Consider the following 20,662-nt stretch of genomic DNA (forward strand, 5'->3'; position numbering starts at 1 on the left):
CTGTGAAGAAAGAAGCTGGTCCCACCCTGAGCATGACAATAATGATTCAAAATCCAAACCCAAAAGTCTATTAAGTACCGAACTTGTAAAAACACAGATTACCCTCATATCAAGCTTCACTTACATTTTTTATTATTTTTTATAACTACAAAGCAGATGGAGCCACCCCTTAATTGATTCAAACACCATATTAGTTAAAATACCACATACCTATTTATATTTATTTCTAACAGCACCGGAGAAAGCTGAGTCAATAATGTCATAAACAGATATTTTACAAACCAGAAACATATTTTAAAAAGGACAAAGAAACACAAGGAGCCCACAGTTTCTGGTACTTCTAGTTTGAAAAACCGGATTGATTAACCAGCACACAAATGGATAAACTCCCCAGTTGATTGAAAGCAGGGAGGGCTGTGATTCGGTGAAAACTACCAAGAATGAGAGCTGAGACTGTGATTGGACAATTCTTTGTAAATAATTGGGAGCCATACAGGCTTTGATTGGCTAAGGCTACCAAAAACGAACTGAGACCCAGGGCTGCAAGTTTATAATGTGGGAAGATTTTCATCAGGTGTATCTGTGTTCAACTCCTGGTGTGAATATGTTGAATGCAGGTGTGGCCTTCTGTTTAGACTCTGCAGCGCTCTGGTTGTCAGCTAGCTCTCAAGGAAGCACGGCATAGAGACAGGAACTACAATTTGCCTGCATTATGCACAGAATGACTACGTTGGTCTAGCAGTTAGGATTCCTGGTTTTCACCCAGGTGGCCCGGGTTTGGCTCCCAGTATAAGAACGCCTCTCTGTTGCCTTTTGGTTTCCAAATGAGCAGCTCAGTTTAGAAAAGAGCAGTGTAGAGCACCGTGAGGTCTGCAAAAATGTGTAATAATAGTGATCGCTTGTTTCAGCCAGCTTTTGTACTGAAGCCCTTAAATTTTGCCAGGTGGGAAGGGGTAACTTGTATAGAGTATTGAACTTCAAGAAATTTACTCGTCTCGGTAATATTTTTCCACATTGTGAAGAGGAGATTTTCTCCATTTCTCCACTTCTGTAGCCTGACTTTCTCTATTGCTAGAGAGCTGTAGAATCTGGAGTCACTTATCCAGCTCTGGGAACAGTGTCTAGATGACAGGTTTCTGACAGAGGCCAGCAGGTTTTGTGCCAAAATATCTTGATATTTGGAGCTAGTCATTATCCTATCTATTTTGAGTAGAGCCCCTGTCCCAGCTGAAGAAAAGCATCCCCAAAGCATGATGCTTCCACCACCAAGTGGTGTGTGATGATGGGCTGTGTTGCACCAAACATATCTTTTAAACTTAAGGCCAAAAGGCTCACCCTTTGTCTTATAAGACCATAAGACATTTTTTAGGGTGACTGAATGCATTTTATTGCAAAATTTAGTTTTATTTTTTTTGAAAAATGGCTTCTGTCTTGCCTCCTATCCCATAGCCCAGACGTGCAGAATAGGGGAGATTGTTGTCACATGCAAGGAGTGACCAATACCCACCAAAAATTGCTGCAGCTCTGTAGGTCTCTGTAGCTTTCTGTAGGCCTCTTGGTAGCTTCCCTCATGAGTTTTCTCCTTGTCCCGTCATTAACTTTGGAGGGTTGTCCTGATCTTGTCAATGTCCCTGTGGTGCCGCATTTGATGATAATCTTCACAGGGCTCCATGGTACATCCAATGCCTTTGATATTCTTTTATACCCCTCTCCTGATCAGTACCTTTCAACAATAAGATCCCTTATATTTTTAATCACCTCCTTGAGGACCATGGCTATCCCAGTAGACTTCAACCACGAAAGTTTCAAGGAAGTCCTACAAGAACACCTGATTTTTATTTGGGGTTAATCAGAATCACTTTCATTAATGGCAGGTGTATGCTATTTTACTTTAGACATGATTTTGAATGTGATTGGTTAACTCTGAACACAGCTACAGCCCCCATAATAAAAGGGTGTGCACACTTATGCAACCAGAGTGTTGTAGGTGTCACGCCCTCTGCAGCCAGAGGGTGCTCCTTCTCTGTCCTGTCTCTCATTTCCGGTTATTTGCTGTCCTTCCGGTATTTCTCTCTCTCTGGGGCTATATATTTCCGGGTCTTGCACTCTGCCCTGGCTCAGCATTGACATTCAGATGTCCTGAGACCCGCCTAGCACCAGGTCGCCCTACGTCCGCTACCTGAGGGCATTGGTTTCTATACGGCACTCCTGAACTCTTTGCACGAATGAGCCCGGGCTAACTCCCCGTTTCGCCGCTACGCATATGGGTCTTTTTCCGCTCTCCTGCTCTCCACGGTTAGTCCTTTTGGACGTCCGTGACAGTAGGTTTTTTAATTTCAATTATTTTTCCTAATAATTATCTGTTTTCTCTTGAATTTTGTTGGTTGCAAGGTCACATTAAAGATGGAAAAATGTCTGACATGATTTATCTTGATTTCTGGTAACAGTACAGAACAAGGAGTGAGCAGCTCGCATAGCTTTCAACTCAGTGCGGAGTCCAGAGGGAGGCTTCGCTCACTGAATGATGTCTCAAGAAATCCCGGTTGAGATTCAACAGGTGTCTAATAATCGCGTTCAAAAGGGTGCTGAAAAGTTTCTTTTTTAACATAACCTTACATTTTCCCGTACAGTACAATGTATTTTCTGTACCCTCAAATCCCCAATGTTACTACTTTCTCCTGAGAAACACAAGTATGGAGTGAAATCACAATAAATTATACAACAAATCTATTCAAACGCCCAGATATGAAAGAACACATTTAAGACTTTCACCCCCTTTAAATATGTATTTCCTTAATTTCAGTTCTCCTCCCTCCCCAGAATACGGGAAAATTCACTATCGCATATTAAAGGCTGTACAGTACGTACTCAATTGTTTAACAAAAACAATCACATTTCTTGCAAATATCAAGTGGGTTAAGGTTTTGCTAAGAAATCCAATTAAGTAGAGATGAGATTGAGATTAAGTGGAGATTCTTTATACCACCCCCTTAATACTTTTCTCTGAGATGCCTTATGTAGCAGAGAGGTAATTAAAGAGATTAAGGATGTGCAACATTTCTGCTTTTACATGAAATATATTCAGCTACAGTAGACTTATTTAAAATCCAAGATTTACAAGAATCTATTACAGACAGAGATTACGTGTTTCTAACTTGATTTTCCAAAGTTATTGACTGAGAGGATTTATAATTACTGTTCGAAATGTTTGAGCATTTGTTATTTACTTAGAGGTTGAGTGTTATAATGTGTAAATGAAGGTAAAATAAATTCTGATATAACATGCCTTAGTTCCATGCCTACAAATTGTGATATTTGAAAAAAATTGGGAAGGACTTCTACAGTTAATATATAGAAAAGAGTAACATAAAGTATAAATGCAATATCAAGAAAAAAATATCTGATGCTTTTTAAATGTTCCAATATCTAATAATTGAACTGGTTCCTCAATGTCAATTTGGGGTACCACAGGGATCAGTGCTGCGGCCAATATTGTTCTCTCTGTACATGCTGCTGCTAGGTAGGATAATACAAAAACATAATATTAACTTTCATTCATATGCTGATGACACTCAAATAAACATTTTGTTTACACCTAACAACAACTCGTCTATTATCACTTTATTTAATAGATACTTTATTGATCCCGTGAGGGATCAATAAAGTATCTAATTGCATTAATGAAGTAAAGACTTGGATGTGTGAAAACATTTTGTTCCTCAACTCTGATAAAACAGGTTCTGTTGTTTGGTGGCTACAATACTGATAGGACTACTATAACTTCAGCACTTTACTCAGAGCATTCAAAAATTTGCCTCAAAGACTCAGCACATAACCATATTAGACGCAAGGCTCTCGTTTAACTCTCATGTTAAAAGAGTATCAAAACATACTTCCTACAGTTGAGAAAAATTGCAAAACTAAGGCAGTTTCTCTCCACTCAAGACACAGAGAAATTAATGCATGCTCTTGCATACAGCAGGTTAGACTACTGCAATGCCCCACTATCAGGTAGCAAAGACCTTTAGAGACCGCCGTGTATAAGCCCCACATAAGTGATGTGAACAAACAGCGTTTTACAAAGGAGCTGCTTTGGAGTCGACAAAGCTCATCTTGGTCTCTCTGCACAGCCAAATTTCAAGTGATCAGCTCCGTGTACAGAAGGAAAGTGCATTTGGTACGAGATGCCATGAAACACCAGAAATACATTGAGAAAAGATGGCCTGTCGCTAGGGACCTTTATGCAGTTGAGAAGCATGCGAATAAAGGTGGTTTGTTTCCGCTTGGGAAACCTTTCGTTTAGGCGAAACCACTACAGAATGGAAAGCTGCAGGCACTACTGCTGCTGCTGCTGGTGACTCTTGTTGTGAATGCAAGGAGCTGCATCTCCAACATCCCTAACTTCCACTCGATAATCTACTGGACACACCTGCCCCTCACAGAGTCAGTGGAAAGACCCCTGAGTGGGAGTAACGGAAGGCAAAAGAGATAGGGGTCTCTCTCTTCTTCTCACAAGCTGTGGGACACAACAGACATACAGAATTTGCTGCAGCACCATTTTCATAAAATGCAATTATGTTGGATGAAATTGTCGAGCTGCTTCAACCTCTGGGGCAGGAAAGGCAGCCTCAGACATACCCACAGCCATGCCGGCTCGAAGTGGGGAAAGATTTTTCCCCAAACCACATCCAAGACTGGTGCCCTGAACTGCTTTGCCACAACCAGCCTGTGGAACACGATGGTGGTGCACCCCAGAAGGCTCACCCCATGGTCCCCCGTCTTCACTGTCATCTCCCTGAGCCATGCACCTGTCACAGCTTCTCCAGCCAGCTGTCCAGGAGGCTGAGTTTGAGTTGCTCAAAGTCCTGCAGGATCTAACTGCCAGACAGCTCATCGTCAACCTCCCGCACAGTGTCGACAATAGCTTGAGCAGGTAGAAAGCCATCCTTTATTTCGTAAAGAAGATCCCTGAACTAAGACAATTCAGCCTCATAGAAACATGTACTCCATCGAGACCTGAGCCAGGTGGTTGAGGAACAGAGGCTGCTCAAGCAGTATTCGTCCCACAATAGACACTTTTTTGGGAAAAAAAAATTGAATTGATGTATCATGTGAACCCTTGCTCTTAAGATGGAAAGAGATTGCATTTGGTATTGCATGCAATTAGATGCTAATTATTTTATTTACTTTGCCCTCTTGTTAAGATGTGTTACATCAGGAAAATAAAGTATATGCTCAGTAGAGGGGTTGTCATATTTTGTCTGTTAATCAAACATAATCAACAATTATGGACAACCATTTTTTGCCATGGTTGTGAATTATAATGCCTTCAAAGTCACATTTAAACTTTCTGTAAAATTAAAAAAAAAACAGAAATAAAAGCGGGCACTGATTTGTGTCCAGAATACTCCAACGTAACAAATCCTGCTCCAGAAATGGTCTCTTCTCCCCTTTTGAGCCACTGCCCACCAAAAGGTCTCTACGTGTCTCTGTTAGGAAGATGTCAAGATGCTGAGCCTGTGCTGTGCTTCAGTGGCGGGTGTAGAGGACACGCTGTTGTACATGGAATGCAAATTGAGCTCCTTGGACATGAAAACTGACAGATGGTATAAACTTCTCTCAATATACAGGAGATCCTGTGTCTGAAATCCTGAGGTGCCTTTCTTCCTGTCTTGTCATACAGAATGTATCATTAAGGACAATCACATATGGCTTGATTTTGTTACTAGAAGTATTTATTTCCTTTCTTGGAACAACGTGTTTTTCGAGAAATTCATACAATTTGCGAAATATGAAATACAAATCTTGCTTATGTTGCAGAATAAATACTGCCAGCTGGGAAGAATATGACAGCATTTTTTTTCTTTAACCAAAAACCTGCAAAGGGAGACGTTTTCGTTGTGGAAGGGCAAAACAGTAAATATGTTCCGTTTCACAAAATTCACACTTACGAACGGCGCAAGTCGCAGGTGATTCACTCCTCTTGACTAGGTGGCGCTAGGAGGTGCAGTTAAGTTTATATCAGGCTGCAGAAACTCCTCTTTCTCAGCTCCGCTTCTCGATTGTTTTGAAGTCGCGGCCGCGCTAACGAATGACGTCATCACACGGCGCTACACAACATAGCTGTGGGTGCTTGAATGATTTTCTTTCTATAAAGAAGAAAGTTGTTTTTTTTAATAACTTCAGTTTCTGAAAACGTAGCATCTTGTCAGCTGTGTTTATGCTTGAACAGAGCACAGCCCTGACAACAGAATCTGTGAAGAATAGAAATAAAGAAGCTGTTCTGTTTAAACATCGCAAGTCAGCCTTTGTTTCTGATCGACTCTGAAGAAGGATGGCGGAGTACTTGTTAAATCTGGAAATCCAGCTTGACTCGTTCATGCACGTTTTGCTCAAATCGATCGTGTATGAAGTGTCAGAAGTTTTTGGAAACAGGATGTCTGACTCAGAACGAGTTTGAAAACAAACTCCGCAGCGTCTCCCAGGTCCTGGTGAGACGGGCCGTGTTTAAAATCACACAGTGTGTGCAGGACATTGTCGGGAGTGAAATGGCGCAGCTGAAGAAGGAAAACGAGAGCTTGAAGTGGAGATTGCAGCTGTGGGAGGAGGATTCGGGAGCAAGAGGAGATCAGGGTACCCAGACGCTTCCCTGTGAAGTCACTGCAGAAATAAAAGAAGAAATGGACATGAAACTGTTGTCAGGTCAGTGTGGTGACGTGTATGAAGTCAGAGTATGTGTGTGTGTTTAAAACCAGTGTCTATAACTTCCTCACTGGTGAGGTCTGTGTCTGTATTAACTCCTCTGGAATATTAATCCACTATATCTGTATTAATCCCTCTCTCTCTTAGTGCATTGTTTATGTACCGTACTGTGAAGTAAGTATGTCTGTATTAACCCCTCTCTCAGTGCAGTGTTAATGTACTGGAGTGTCCAGTCAGTATGGCTGTATTTACCCCTCTCTGTCAGTGCAGTGTTAATATGCTGTAATTTCCAGTTTGTCCTTGTTTGTATAAAGTGTTAATGTACTGTAGTGTCTAGTCAGTATGTCTTTATTAAACCCTCTCTGTCTCAGTGTAGTGTTAATGTACTGTAGTGTCCAGTCAGTGTGTCTGTATTCACCCCTCTCTCTCTCAGTGCAGTGTTAATGTACTGGAGTGTCCAGTCAGTGTGTCTGTATTAACCCCCCTCTCTCTCTGCAGTGTTAATGTACTGTAGTGTCCAGTCAGTGTGTCTGTATTAACCCCCCCCCCCCCTCAGTGCAGTGGTAATGTACTGTAGTGTCTAGTCAGTGTGTCTGTATCAAGCCCCCTCTCTCTCAGTGCAGTGTTCATGTACTGTAGTGTCCAGACAGTGTGTCTGTATTAACCCCCCCCCCCCCTCAGTGCAGTGTTCATGTACTGTAGTGTCCAGTCAGTGTGTCTGTATTAACCCCCCTCTCTCTCTCAGTGCAGTGTTAATGTACTGTAGTGTCCAGTCAGTGTGTCTTTATTAAACCCTCTCTGTCTCAGTGTAGTGTTAATGTACTGTAGTGTCCAGTCAGTGTGTCTGTATTAACCCCTCTCTCTCTCAGTGCAGTGTTAATGTACTGGAGTGTCCAGTCAGTGTGTCTGTATTAACCCCCCTCTCTCTCTGTGCAGTGTTAATGTACTGTAGTGTCTAGTCAGTGTGTCTGTATCAAGCCCTCTCTCTCTCAGTGCAGTGTTCATGTACTGTAGTGTCCAGTCAGTGTGTGTGAATCAACCCCTCTCTGTCTCAGTACAGTGTTAATGTACTGTAGTATCCAGTCAGTGTGTCTATATTAAACCCTCTCTGTCTCAGTGTAGTGTTAATGTACTGTAGTGTCCAGTCAGTGTGTGTGAATCAACCCCTCTCTCTCTCAGTGCAGTGTTAATGTACTGTAGTGTCCAGTCAGTGTGTCTATATTAAACCCTCTCTGTCTCAGTGTAGTGTTAATGTACTGTAGTGTCCAGTCAGTGTGTCTGTATTAACCCCCCCTCCCCTCTCAGTGCATTGTTAATGTACTGTAGTGTCCAGTCACTGTGTCTGTATTAACCCCCCCCCTCTCAGTGCAGTGTTGATGTACTGTAGTGTTCAGTCAGTGTGTCTGTATTAACCCCCCCCCCCTCAGTGCAGTGTTGATGTACTGTAGTGTCCAGTCAGCATGTCTGTATTAACCCCTTTTTCAGTGCAGTGTTAAAGTACTGTAGTGTCCAGTCAGTGTGTCTGTATTCACCCCTCTCTCTCAGTGCAGTGTTAATGTACTGTAGTGTCCAGTCAGTGTGTCTGTATTAACCCCCCTCTCTCTCAGTGCAGTGTTAATGCACTGTAGTGTCCAGTCAGTCAGTGTGTCTGTATTAACCCCTTTCTCTGATTGCAGTGTAGTGTTAATGTACTGGAGTTTCCAGTCAGTGTGCCTGTATGAACCTCTCTCAGTGCAGTGTTAATGTACTGTAGCGTCCAGTCAGTGTGTCTGTATGAACCGCTGGAGAGGTGCGTTCTTGCGGTTGGGATGGTTGTGGGCTGCAGGAACATCAAGTCCGCTTCCCGCATGAGTGGAGGGATAGTTATTTTCCTGCAATCTATTGATCTGGCAAATGCCCTGGTGGTAAAGTGGGTTGTCCTGGACGGCACCTTCACCCCGGTGCTGCCGTTCACAGCCCCAGCTCGGAAGATCACCCTCTCCAATGTGCCTCCGTTCATGAGAAACGAGCTGCTGTAGAGGGAGCTGTCCTGTTACGGACAGGTGGTCTCTCCGATCAGGAGGGTCCCTCTGGGCTGCAGGGGACTTCAACTGAAGCATGTCATCTCTTTCCGAAGACAAGTCTACGTGATCTTAAAAAAACCCCATGGAAGAGATCAATGTGGATCTTAAATTTCGGATTGACACCTGTGATTATGTTGTATTCGTGACTTTGGAATTGACGAAGTGCTTCAGGTGCGGGAGCGAGGGGCATGTGGTGAAGAATTGCCAGGAGGCCAGGAGACAGTGTCAGGCAGCGGGGAGTGGAGCAGTGCAGGGAGGCAGCAGGGAGGCAGAGCCCACGGCCGGGGTGCAGGAGAGGAGATCGCTGGAGGGGGCAGGTGAGCCCGAGCTGGTGGTGTCCCATGCAGGAGAACAGATAGCAAAGAGTGGACCACCTCAGCCCTCAGATGGGAGCTCCCCACACCGGGGAGCAAGATACGAGCGCTGGCGGAGCAGGGGAGCTGCAGAGCCCCGCTGCTCAGGAGAGTCAGGGAGAGAGAGCAGGCAGTGACACCGACGGAGGAAAACTCGTCACAAGTGGCAGCGAAAACTGTAGACACAGTGTGGGGAGGAAATTAATTAACATCCAGAAAAATAGACAATGGTTTTAAGACACCGTGGAGAAAGCGCACGAAAAAATCTATGCAGAGTGCGGTGCAGAAAAAGCACAGCACAGAGAGCTCGGTGGAGGGCGGCTCTGTCGCCGGCCCAGGGGCCGCGAGTGACTCCGACACTGGGAGAGTAAGGACGCGCTGGAGTGTCCTCGCCGCCGCCGCCCGGAGCTCCTCGGAGTCCGGGAGCAACGATGACGAGGGCGGCTTCCCAGACTCCTCTCTCGCCTCGGGCTCCTCGGCCCGGCAGAGCTGCAGAGTAGGCTACAGTTTCCAGAGCATCAGGGAGTTCTTAGAGAAGACTAAAGGTAAGAGGGGAACTGTGGTCGAGGACTTTTTTCCCGACACTGAGCTCTTTGTCCTCTCCGCGACCCACCATCTGAAAAGGCTCAGGTGCGAATGACTTCAGCGATCAAGAGAGATGGTGCCTGAAGAGCTTATTGGGTAAGATCAGGGCAGGACCGCGGAATGCACCTCAGCACGAATGAGTCCCGTCTCTTACATCACATCACTATCCGTCTGCGTGCTATGTGTCTGTTTGTGTTTTATGTTGTTTCTTTTTTTCTTTTCCGCAAACATGGGCGGCATTAGAATAGGGAGTTTGAACACCAATGGGTGCCGGAGGGCTTTGAAGCGAGCTGCGGTGTTGGAGGTCATCAAAGAAAACAGCCTGCAGGTGACGTTCCTGCAGGAGACCCACACCGACAGCTCCAACATCATTGCCTGGCAGCGGGAGTGGCAGGGGGACATTGTGTACAATCATGGGTCCCCTGTGAGCGCGGGGATCACGGTGCTGTTCTCTGTGGGGTTCAAGCCCCTCTCTATCGCCGTCCATGAGGTTGTGAAAGGTCGCCTTTGACTCATGCGAGTAGTTTACAGGAAGAAAACCTTTGTTTTTATTAACATTTACGCATCCACAGACGGCGGAGAGAGGGTCACCTTCTTCAGGGAGCTTGAAAATGCGCTGGTGACCTGCCAGCCTGAAGAGCTGGTCTTCCTGGGGGATGATTTTAACTGCACAGAGAGCAGCACACTGGACAGGAATTATGCAGGAATCACGGAGAGCCACATGGCCTGTCGGCCAGGGAGCTGCGCAGGATCCTTGTCAAATCTGACCTCACTGACATCTGGAGGAGATGTCATGGGGACACGAGGCAGTACACCTGGGCCCAGGTCTGAGGGAACACCCTCTCTCTGGCCAGGCTTGACCGCATCTACTGCCGTAAACATCATTACAGCATCGTCAAGCAGTACTCCCATCTGTCCAGTGGGCCTGTCGGACAACTGTCTCACCATCTGCACAGTCGTCGTCCCATCAGTGAGGTCCCGCAGTGCCTACTGGCACTTTAATACCCAACTGCTTGACGATGCTCACTTCTGTGACTGCCTCGTGTTCTTCTGGTAGCAGTGGAGGAGTCAGAAAGCCCACTTTGTCTCCCTGAGGCAGTAGTGGGATACTGGGAAGGTGCAGATTCGCCAGTTCCACCAGCAGTACACTGGAATTGTCACGAGAGGTATCCGTGAGTCCATGAAGGCTCTGGAGAGAGACATTCTGGAGCTCCACCAGGCTCTGGAGTGTTGTGCAGACAGGAGGCTAATTGATAACCTCCACACTCAAAAAGAATCACTCATTGGCCTTCTGGACACAAAAGTACAGGGAGCTCTAATAAAATCTAGGGTTCAGAGTGCATCACAGGTAGACGCCCCGACTCGCTACTTCTTTGGCCTAGAGAAGAAACCGGGCCAGAGCAGGCAGAACCTCTGCCTGCGCTCGGAGACAGGGCAGGAGCTGCACGAGGCTGGGCAGATCCAGGAGAGGACCATGCAGTTCTACAAGACACTCTTCTCCAGCGAGGCAAGTGAGGACTTGGTCTGCACACGCAGGTTCCTTGAAGACCTTCCACAGGTCCCCGAAGAGGAGGGGGCATGGCCGGAGAGGCCTCTATCCCTGGAGGAGCTCTCCACTGCACTCAGTGTCTTGAGTAATGGTATGACCCCTGGCCTTGATGGCTTGCCGGCCAAATTCTACTGTGCCTTCTGGGCCGTGCTGGGACCTGACCTGCTGGATGTGTTCTCGGAAAGTCTGGAGCACGGGGACCTGCCACTGAGCTGCAGGAGAGCTGTTGTCACCCTGCTGCCTAAGAAAGGGGACCTGTGTGACATTAAGAACTGGAGACCTGTTGCCCTGCTGTGTGTGGATTATAAAATCCTGTCCAAAGCTCTGGCCAACAGGCTGAGGGTGGTGCTGGGATCAGTGGTGCAGTCCGAACAATCGTACTGTGTACCCAGAAGGACAATCTTTGATAATATATTTCTGATTTGAGATGTTGTGGCCACCTCCAGACTATTGGGTTTAGATACTGGTCTCATTTCGTTAGACCAGGAAAAGGCCTTTGATAGGGTTGAACATCAGTATTTGTGGAGAACCATGAGGTTTTTCGGATTCAGCTCTGTCTTTGTTGCCATGATTCAGGTGCTGTACAGTGACATCTTCAGTGTGCTAAAGGTCAACAGAGGGCTGAGTGCTCCGTTTCCAGTGCAGAGGGGAGTCAGGCAGGGCTGTGCACTCTCAGGAATGCTCTACTCCCTTGCCATTGAACCTCTGCTACATCAGCTGCGCCGGGTCATCAAGGGGCTGTCCATCCCGGGCTGCCCCAATTCTACTGTCAAGATGTTGGCATACGCTGATGACATCATGGTCGTGGTCGGAGGAGAACAGGATGTCAGGGCGCTACAGACAACTTTGAATGATTTCCAGTGGCTATCATCAGCCAAAGTAAACTGGGCCAAGAGTAGCGCCCTACTCCTGGGAGAGTGGAGCGAGACGGGTCCCCCAGTCTTGCCAGAGAGGTTCAGCTGGACCAGAGGAGGACTCAAATACCTGGGGTTGTACCTGGGGGACAAGGCCAGTGTGAGGAAGAACTGGGAGGGGCTCCTCGAAAAAGTGAAAGGTCGGCTGGACCGCTGGCGCTGGCTGCTCTCCCAGATCTCCTACAAAGGCCGGGTTCTGATTGTCAACACCCTGGTGGCTTCAATGTTGTGGCATTGCCTGCTGTGCCTGGAGCCAGCAGCTGGACTGATCGAGGAGCTGCAGGCCACGCTTCTCGACTTCTTCTGGGATGGACTGCACTGGCTGTGGAGGGGTGTCCTCTATTTGCCCAGAGAGGACGGAGGACAAGGACTCGTTGACATCCGGAGCCGGGTGGACGCCTTTCGTATGCAGGCAGTACAGAAGCTGCTGTATGGCCCGGCCTCGCTGTCCTGGAAGGAGCTGACCTTCACCCTGTTGCGTCTAGCAGGACACTTCGGGATCGACTCTGTTCTCTTCCTGATGGACACCAGCAGGGTTGACCTGTCTCCACTGCAGCCTTTCCAGCGTAGTCTCCTGAAAGCCTGGCGGCATCTGCACGTGCGGAGAGAGGAGGAGCGGCCCAGTCTATACTGGACACTCTGAGAGCCACTAGTACACAATCCGTGAATGGACACAGAACTGGGCCGCTCCTTGGACTTTACCAGCAGACTGGTCCGCGCCAATGTCACACAACTCCACCACCTGCTTGACGTGGATCAGGACTGGTGGCGCAGCATGGAGTGGGCATGTGACGCTCTGGGACTACACTCGCGGCGGTGTGTGGACGGGTTTCTTACTCAGCTTTGCTCTGCTCTGCTCTGCCTCTTGAGGAGATGCTGCTAGTCCAGGATCTGTTTGAGGAACGCCACCTTCCAACCACACAGCCTCCTTTCCCTGGTCTGCTAGTGTCTCCTGCACTCAGTCCCGGGCCGACAGGATCTCTCCTTGAGTCCCTTGCTTCAGAGGAGAGGTCTCTGGCTGGTGTTGGGGGGAAGTGTCTATATAGACTAGTTGTAACATCTAGACACCAAGCCCAGCTGTCTGCACTCCCTGACACTCCCTGGAGGGCTCGTCTGGGGGTGCCAGATGGTGTCCGGCCTGCCTGGGGTAGCCTCTACAGATTTCCCCTCAACAAAAGGGGCCTGTCCCTTCTGCGCTCAGAGGGAGACGGTGTTCCACTACTACAGTGCCTGCCCCCACCTGTCGCCCATGTTTGCCGTGTTGATTTGGCTCTTCATCAACCTTGGCCTGGCCTTCAATTACATTATTTTCATGTTCGGGGTGGGTCATACGAAAAAACAAAAAACTCAGACCCTCCTCGCCAACTTTCTACTGGGCCAGGCCAAACTCACCATCTACAAGACTCTGAAAAATAAGATCTCTGGTTCCGGGTCTGTAGACTTGGTGAGGATGTTTGAAGGGTTGGTGAAGAGCAGGATGTCGTTAAAATATATGTTTTATATTATCTCATAATGACTGTGGAACATTTGAAAAGCATTGGTGTTTTGGAAACGTGCAGGATTGTGAATAAAAAATTAATATTCCAATTATGATTTTATTTTAATAATTTTTAAGGTGGGGTCCTAAGAATCAAGATTCATACTTTCTTTATTTTTTCTGTCAATAAAGATTGATTGAACACTGTCTCTCAGTGTAGTGTTAATGTGCTGTAGTGTCCAGTCAGTATGTATGTATTAACCCCCCTCTCTCTCAGTGCAGTGTTAATGTACTGTAGTGTCCAGTCAGTGTGTCTGTATTAACCCCTCTCTCTCAGTGCAGTGTTAATGTACTGTAGTGTCCAGTCAGTGTGTCTGTATTAACCCCTCTCTCTCAGTGCAGTGTTAATATATTGTAGTGTGCAGTCAGTGTGTGTGAATCAACCCCTCTCTCTCTCAGTGCAGTGTTAATATACTGGAGTGTCCAGTCAGTGTGTTTGTATTAACCCCTCTCTGTCTCAGTGTAGTGTTAATGTACTGTAGTGTCCAGTCAGTGTCTATGTATTAACCTACCTCTCTCCGTGCAGTTTTAAAGTACTATAATATGCAGTCAGTGTGTCTGTATTAATCCCTCTCTTTCTCAATGCAGTGTTAATGTACTGTAGTGTCCAGTCAGCATGTCTGTATTAACCTGTCACTCAGTGCAGTGTTAATGTTCTGTAGTGTCCAGTCAGTGTGTCTGTATTAACCGCTCTCTCTCAGTGCAGTGCTAATGTACTGTAGTGTCCTGTCTGTCAGTCTGTCTGTATTTACCCCCCTTCTCTGAGCAGTCCATGGCTGTATAAATGCCTCCGTCTCAGTGCAGTGTTAAAGTACTGTAGTGTCCAGTCAGTGTGTCTGTATGAACCCCTCTCTTAGTGCAGTGTTAATGTACTGTAGTGTCCAGTCAGCATGTCTATATTAACCCCTTTCAGTGCAGTGCTAATATGCTGCAGTGTCCAGTCAGTGTGTCTGTATTTACCCATCTCTGTCAGTGCAGTGTTAATATGCTGTAATTTCCAGTTTGTCTAGTGCAAGTATTCACATTACTCCTATCCTGGAGTCCTTGCACTGGCTTCCTGTCAAGTTTTGTGATGCTTAACAATCCTCCTGCTTACCTATAAGGCTCTCTATGGCTTGGCACCTCAGTACCTGTCTGAGTTATCGCCCTACTCCCCACCTCACAACCTTCACTCTTCTAATTGTGTTCAACTATTTGTCCCCCAGTCCTTCTACACTCTATGGGTGACATGGCCTTCTCCTGTTTTGCCCCAAGCTCTAGAACTTTCTCCCCAAGGATATCAGAGTCACTTTCTCTAAGCTTCTTCAAATCCAGACTCAAAACCTTCTTCTTCAGAAGAGCCTTTATTTATCTGTTCTTTACCCCTCTGCTCCTACTGGACTTAGTACCACCATCTACTGACTCGTCTAACTATATTCTCATCATGCTTATATTGTGTCTTTTTTGTTGTTGGCCTTCTGTAAAGTGCTTTGAGAAGCCACCTTTAAAGGTGCTATATAAAATAAAGTTTATTATTATTATAAAGTTATTGTTTTCTTTTCCTGTATTTACAGGCACAGAGACCAGTGCTCTCTCTGATGCTGGGGACATGGCTCCTCTTGAACAGCAGCACAGTGAGGAGGAGTGGGGCTCCAGTTTGGTGCAGGAGAGAGAGCTCACTGTCGCAGAAGGGAAAGAGACACTCAGTGAGCAGCACACAGAGAGCAGACAGAGTGTCGAGGATCTGGACTCTGTGACCATGATGAAGACAGAGCCTGAGAGTGAGACACCTGGGCTCTTAGTATGTGATGATTTTATAGATAAGATTAATAATCTGGACTCGAACAATATTACACAAGGTTGTAATGAACTGGGCTGTGTCTCTGTACGAGAGCACAGTGAAGAACTGGATGTTTTAAATCTTACAGAACAGGACATGAAGTCCAAGTTGATTGACGCTGCAGAGCAGCAGACTGATGTACCTGGTGAAGAGAACAGTACTGAGTCACAGCACACAGAGAGGAGTCAGTACAGGGAGGAGCAACAGCAGCTCCTACAGGGCTTGATAATTAGGCCTTGTTCTGTTCAAGTGGAGAGACTGTCATTGCAGAGACTCAAACAATCATATGATCCCTTAGTATCTGATGGCTTTACACACAGGTTTACTAATCTGGTTACTGAGAAAATTGTTAAAAGTTTTAATGAACTGGAGAGTAGGTCTGTTCTTGGGCAAAGAGGAGAACAACTGAATGAACTAGACAGTTTTAGTCTCAGAGAGCTGGAGAAGGAGCCCCGGATGATTCACACTGCTGAGCAGCACACTGAAGGACATGGTGGAGAAAACAAATCTCAGCACACGGAGCAAGACCATTCCATGGAGCATTGGCAGAATAAGAGACCCCAGTACAATCAGAGAATGAGGAAGAATCACTCAAGGCCTTGCTCAGATGGAGTGGACAAACTGCCATTATGGCACAGAGAGGAGCAGCGTTTCTGTCAGTCTAGCAAATCAAAACCCGACCAGCACCTTCAAACGGGAGAGAGACCATTCAGCTGCAGTCAGTGTGGGAAGAGTTTTATTCAGTCAAGTGACTTTAAAAGACACCAGCGTATTCATACGGGAGAGAGACCTTTCAGATGTAGTCATTGTGGGAAGAGTTTTAGTCACTTGCAGCTCTTAAAACAACATCAGCACATTCACACAGGAGAGAGACCGTTCAGCTGCAGTCAGTGTGGGAAGACTTTTAGACAGTCAAGTAATTTAATAACCCACCAGCGCATTCACACAGGAGAGGCACCATTCAGCTGCAGTCAGTGTGGGAAGAGTTTTAGTCAGTCACATGCCTTAAAATCCCACCAGCACATTCACACAGGAGAGAGACCATTCTGCTGCAGTCAGTGTGGGAAGAGTTTTAGTTGGTCATGTAACTTAATAACCCACCAGCGCATTCACACAGGAGAGAGACTGTTCACCTGTAGTCAGTGTGGGAAGACTTTTAGTCAGTCAAGTAATTTAATAACCCACCAGCGCATTCACACAGGAGAGAGACCATTCAGCTGCAGTCAGTGTGGGAAGAGTTTTAGTCAGTCAAGTAGCTTAATAGCCCACCGGCGCATTCACACAGGAGAGAGAGCATTCAGTTGCAGTCAGTGTGGGAAGAGTTTTAGTCAGAAAAGCCACTTACAATCACACCAGCGCATTCACACAGGAGAGAGACCGTTCAGCTGCAGTCAGTGTGGAAAGAGTTTTAGTCGGTCAAGTAGCTTAATAACCCACCAGCGCATTCACACAGGAGAGAGACCATTCAGCTGTGGTCAGTGTGGGAAGAGTTTTAGTCAGTCAAGTAGCTTAATAGCCCACCAGCGCATTCACACAGAAGAGAGACTGTTCAGCTGCAGTCAGTGTGGGAAGAGTTTTATTCAATCGCATGACTTAAAAAAGCACCAGCGCATTCACACAGGAGAGAGACCATTCAGCTGCAGTCAGTGTGGGAAGAGTTTTAGTCAGTCACGTAGCTTAAAAGCCCACCAGCGCATTCACACAGGAGAGAGACCGTTTATCTGCAGTCAGTGTGGGAAGAGTTTTATTCAATCGCATGACTTAAAAAAGCACCAGCGCATTCACACAGGAGACAGACCATTCAGCTACAGTCAGTGTGGGAAGAGTTCCAGTCAGGTGACTTAAAAAAACCAATTTAGTCACCAGGTTTTTTATTTAATCATAGTCTAAGTCAAGTCAACTAAAATGTCTTTAGTTCAAGTGGGTAGGTGCGTCAGCATGTGACATCCGAAGAAGGCTCCACAGCCGAGACATTTATTTTCTTCTCTTTTCAGCATGGAACAAACCTTTACTTGTTCCCAAAATGTCTATTAGTCATAGTCACTTTGTAGTCACCCAATTTTGAGTTCGTCTGGTCAGTTAAATTTTGACTATACTCTTATTTACAGTTGACTAAAACAGAAATAGTTCTTGTCACAGAGTTTAATTTATGTGGATAAGAGAGCATATATATCAAATACAAGAAATATTTATGCAATAAAGGGTAAATAATAAAGAATAAGATACTGTATGAATCTCTTTTAATAAGAAAATCTATTTTGGCACCGTTAGTAATACTTCAATTTTTTTTTCAATGCAACTGCAGACAGGACAAGCTATATATACAGTGCCTTCAGAAAGTACTCACACCCCATTGTTTATTTCTCATTCTGCTGTGTTGCAAAGTCAAATTAAATCATATTTAAATGTTTTTCTCCACTCCTGTAGAAGCAATTCTTTATAATGTTCAAATGAAATTAAGTATTTATAATTCTGAAGACATCTATTAAAAATAAAAATGGAAAATTACTTAATTGATAAGTATTCACTCCCTTTGTTTCAACAACCTAATTTGGGTCAATTATCTTGAGAGATCACACTAAATACATTAACAAGGTACACCTGTGTTCATTTCAAATTCACCGGTGTTCAATTGCTTGATTGCACAATAGATATCACTGACTGTGAGGTCTCACTGAAACAGCAGATCAGATCAGTCCTGCTGTCATGAAGACCAAGGAGCTACCTTTGGAACTTTGAGATGAAGTTGTTAGGAGGAAAAAAAACTGGAGAAGGTTATAAAAAGATTGGCAAAGTTTTGAACCTTCCTAGGAGCACCGTTAAATCCCATTGTAACTAAATAGAAAAAACATGGCAAAACCCAGACACTACTAAGATCAGGCCCTCCTACCAAATTGAGCAACCGGACAAGAATGGTGATTGTCAGAAAAGTGACCAAAAGTGGCCAGCTCCAACACTGACAGAGTTGCAGAGCTTTTTGGCTGAAATGGGAGAAACTGCAGACACAAACAATCTCTTGTAATACAATACTTTTGTAAATGAGAAATGTAAATCTTTCATTTTGAAAAACAAATGTTCTTGAATAAAAAATATTTTTGATTCATAAATGTGTTGAATTTAGTGTTCTTAAAACGAGGAAAAAATGTTAAAATGTGGAGGTGTAATGGGAACAAAATGCAACAAAATTCCACTGGGTGAATACTTTCTGAAGGCACTGTATATACACTCATCTACTGTGACAAGACCCTGCTGACACTACCCTGACTCAGGTAATTCACACACACAAAAACACAAGACAAAAGGCATTTTAAGGTCAAGCAGGATTTAACACAACAGAGTGTAGAAGAAGCTACACCACTCCATAACCCTGCTTCACAACAACTAACACTCATCTTCTAACTCTGCTGGTATTCTCAAGCTAACCCTGTCAGCCTGTTGAAGGTGTAACTGACAGGTATCACATGATGCACAGTTTATATGCACATCCTATTCACTCCCGGAAAGATACCAGTGTGCAGCATTAATGTATCAGCTACTACCAGAAATATTTGTTTATGGATAATGTCATAATGCATTTATTTTACATTGTTAGAGAGTGAGACTGCAGGGAGGAATAAAGATTTCATGATACTATTACTGTTACACCTGTAGCGGCAAGGCTTATTAAAATACAGGAATTAAGTTTTGCGCTCTCTTGCCAGTGAGGCCCCATCTCTCTCTTCATCTCTGTGGTGCAGCCACAGATAAGCTATTCATGCAGGCTGATTTAAGGTTTCTTTGATAAGGGACAGCTCCCAAATGGGGATGCACTTAGCTAAGCCTGGCTATCATGATCAATGGTCATCCATTGGCGCCTATCTGTCTAGGGAGTGCCAGATGGACATCTGGACTGCATTCCTAAGTGTCAGGGGTGAGTTACTCACATCTCACCTTGATCAACCAATCAGGAACTGGTAGGGCCGAGTAACCCACGTGGGTCTCTGATGCCCATTAAACTTTCAGCCAATGAACGACCTGAAGTTCCTCCAGGTAAAAACAGGCAACACAGAGGGCCTGAAGAAGAATTCCAAAAAGAACAATTCCAGGGGTGTGAATGATTCCAGGACAGGACGGCCCGCAGGCCAGAACAGTTGGGAAGTGCAGGACATTCTCGCAGCACGCCTCCTGACCATCCTGAGACTCAGCCAGGACCACCATGTAACGGCCAGTGTGTCCGAGTGCCAGAACTTTCCTTGTTCTAAGAGTCTAGAGCGGAGGTTGCCAGCGCGTAACCAGAGGATCCACCCGAGGTTAGCACCAGCAGCAGGCCTCGTGAACAGGTCGGAACTGTGGACAGCTGAATCAGTATTCAGAACTAGCGTTTCATCAGGAACGAACCGTTCTTCTTCCTGACCAGCTGGGACCCACAGTCAGTTTTCTCCTGTGCACAAACTTTGCTAGTTAAAGCCAACACTAACTAGCCGGTCTTCAGAGAGCAGCGCAGCAGGAATCTCTCCAGCCGCACCGAGCACCGCTTGGCACCTAGCCAGAGAGCACGGATTGGACAGCAACAAGCCTGCAACTGTTTCTTTGTCCGGGGGAGATCTGAATCCCCAGAGATTGGATGAGTATTCAACTTCACTGCATTACTGCTCGAGAATTCAATTGTTATCCCAACCAGTTGATATCAATTTAATTCCTAAGAGTTATGTACTTGTTTTGAGTATCTAATGTAGAAGTTGTAACCAAGTTCATTCAAGAAACGGTCTAAATGAATGATATACTGAATGTATGTCCTCTTGATATGTGTAACTCTTTGTAACTGAATGAATATATACCTTTTGTTTTCTGCTTACCCTCACGATAAGATCTGTTAGATTTACATGCACCTTCTATGTATTAATAAATGTATTTTAGTGTATTAGTACCTGTGTGTGTGCGTTGTTTGAGTTATACCGCATGGTTGGATTCTAAGGCCATTAAAAGAATCATTTTGCGATTTACTGCCACAATTAATTATTGTCCCAGTAAATGCCCAAACCCCTACAGAACTGGTGCCTCATGAGAGCACACTACAACAGCATTCTGACCTTTTTTTTATTTGGTAGCTAGTACTGAATTGATCCCAGGATGTCATCCATTTGTTTCCTGAAAGAAAACT

The 20,662-nt window shown here is 45.4% G+C and overlaps 1 protein-coding gene across 1 annotated transcript; it reads left to right on the top strand.

Annotated features, from left to right (window-relative positions):
• Positions 1 to 6,101: 6,101 nt before the first annotated feature.
• Positions 6,102 to 20,420, top strand: LOC148813188 (uncharacterized). Its single transcript, XM_088908436.1, has 2 exons — positions 6,102 to 6,702; positions 15,257 to 20,420. The coding sequence occupies exons 1-2, from the start codon at positions 6,408 to 6,410 to the stop codon at positions 17,365 to 17,367; spliced, it is 2,406 nt and encodes an 801-aa protein (XP_088764562.1). The 5' UTR covers positions 6,102 to 6,407; the 3' UTR covers positions 17,368 to 20,420.
• Positions 20,421 to 20,662: the final 242 nt, after the last annotated feature.

This window comes from Atractosteus spatula, assembly GCF_055471065.1.
Source record: "Atractosteus spatula isolate fAtrSpa1 chromosome 10 unlocalized genomic scaffold, fAtrSpa1.hap1 SUPER_10_unloc_10, whole genome shotgun sequence".
Lineage (NCBI taxonomy): Eukaryota > Metazoa > Chordata > Actinopteri > Semionotiformes > Lepisosteidae > Atractosteus > Atractosteus spatula.

What these genes read in the sequence shown, in the direction of transcription:
- LOC148813188 (XM_088908436.1), top strand. Translation starts at nt 6,408, where the DNA reads ATGAAGTGTCAGAAGTTTTTGGAAACAGGATGTCTGACTCAGAACGAG. An exon ending in GGACATGAAACTGTTGTCAG is followed by an intron (nt 6,703 to 15,256) that starts GTCAGTGTGGTG and finishes CTGTATTTACAG; the next exon opens with GCACAGAGACCAGTGCTCTC.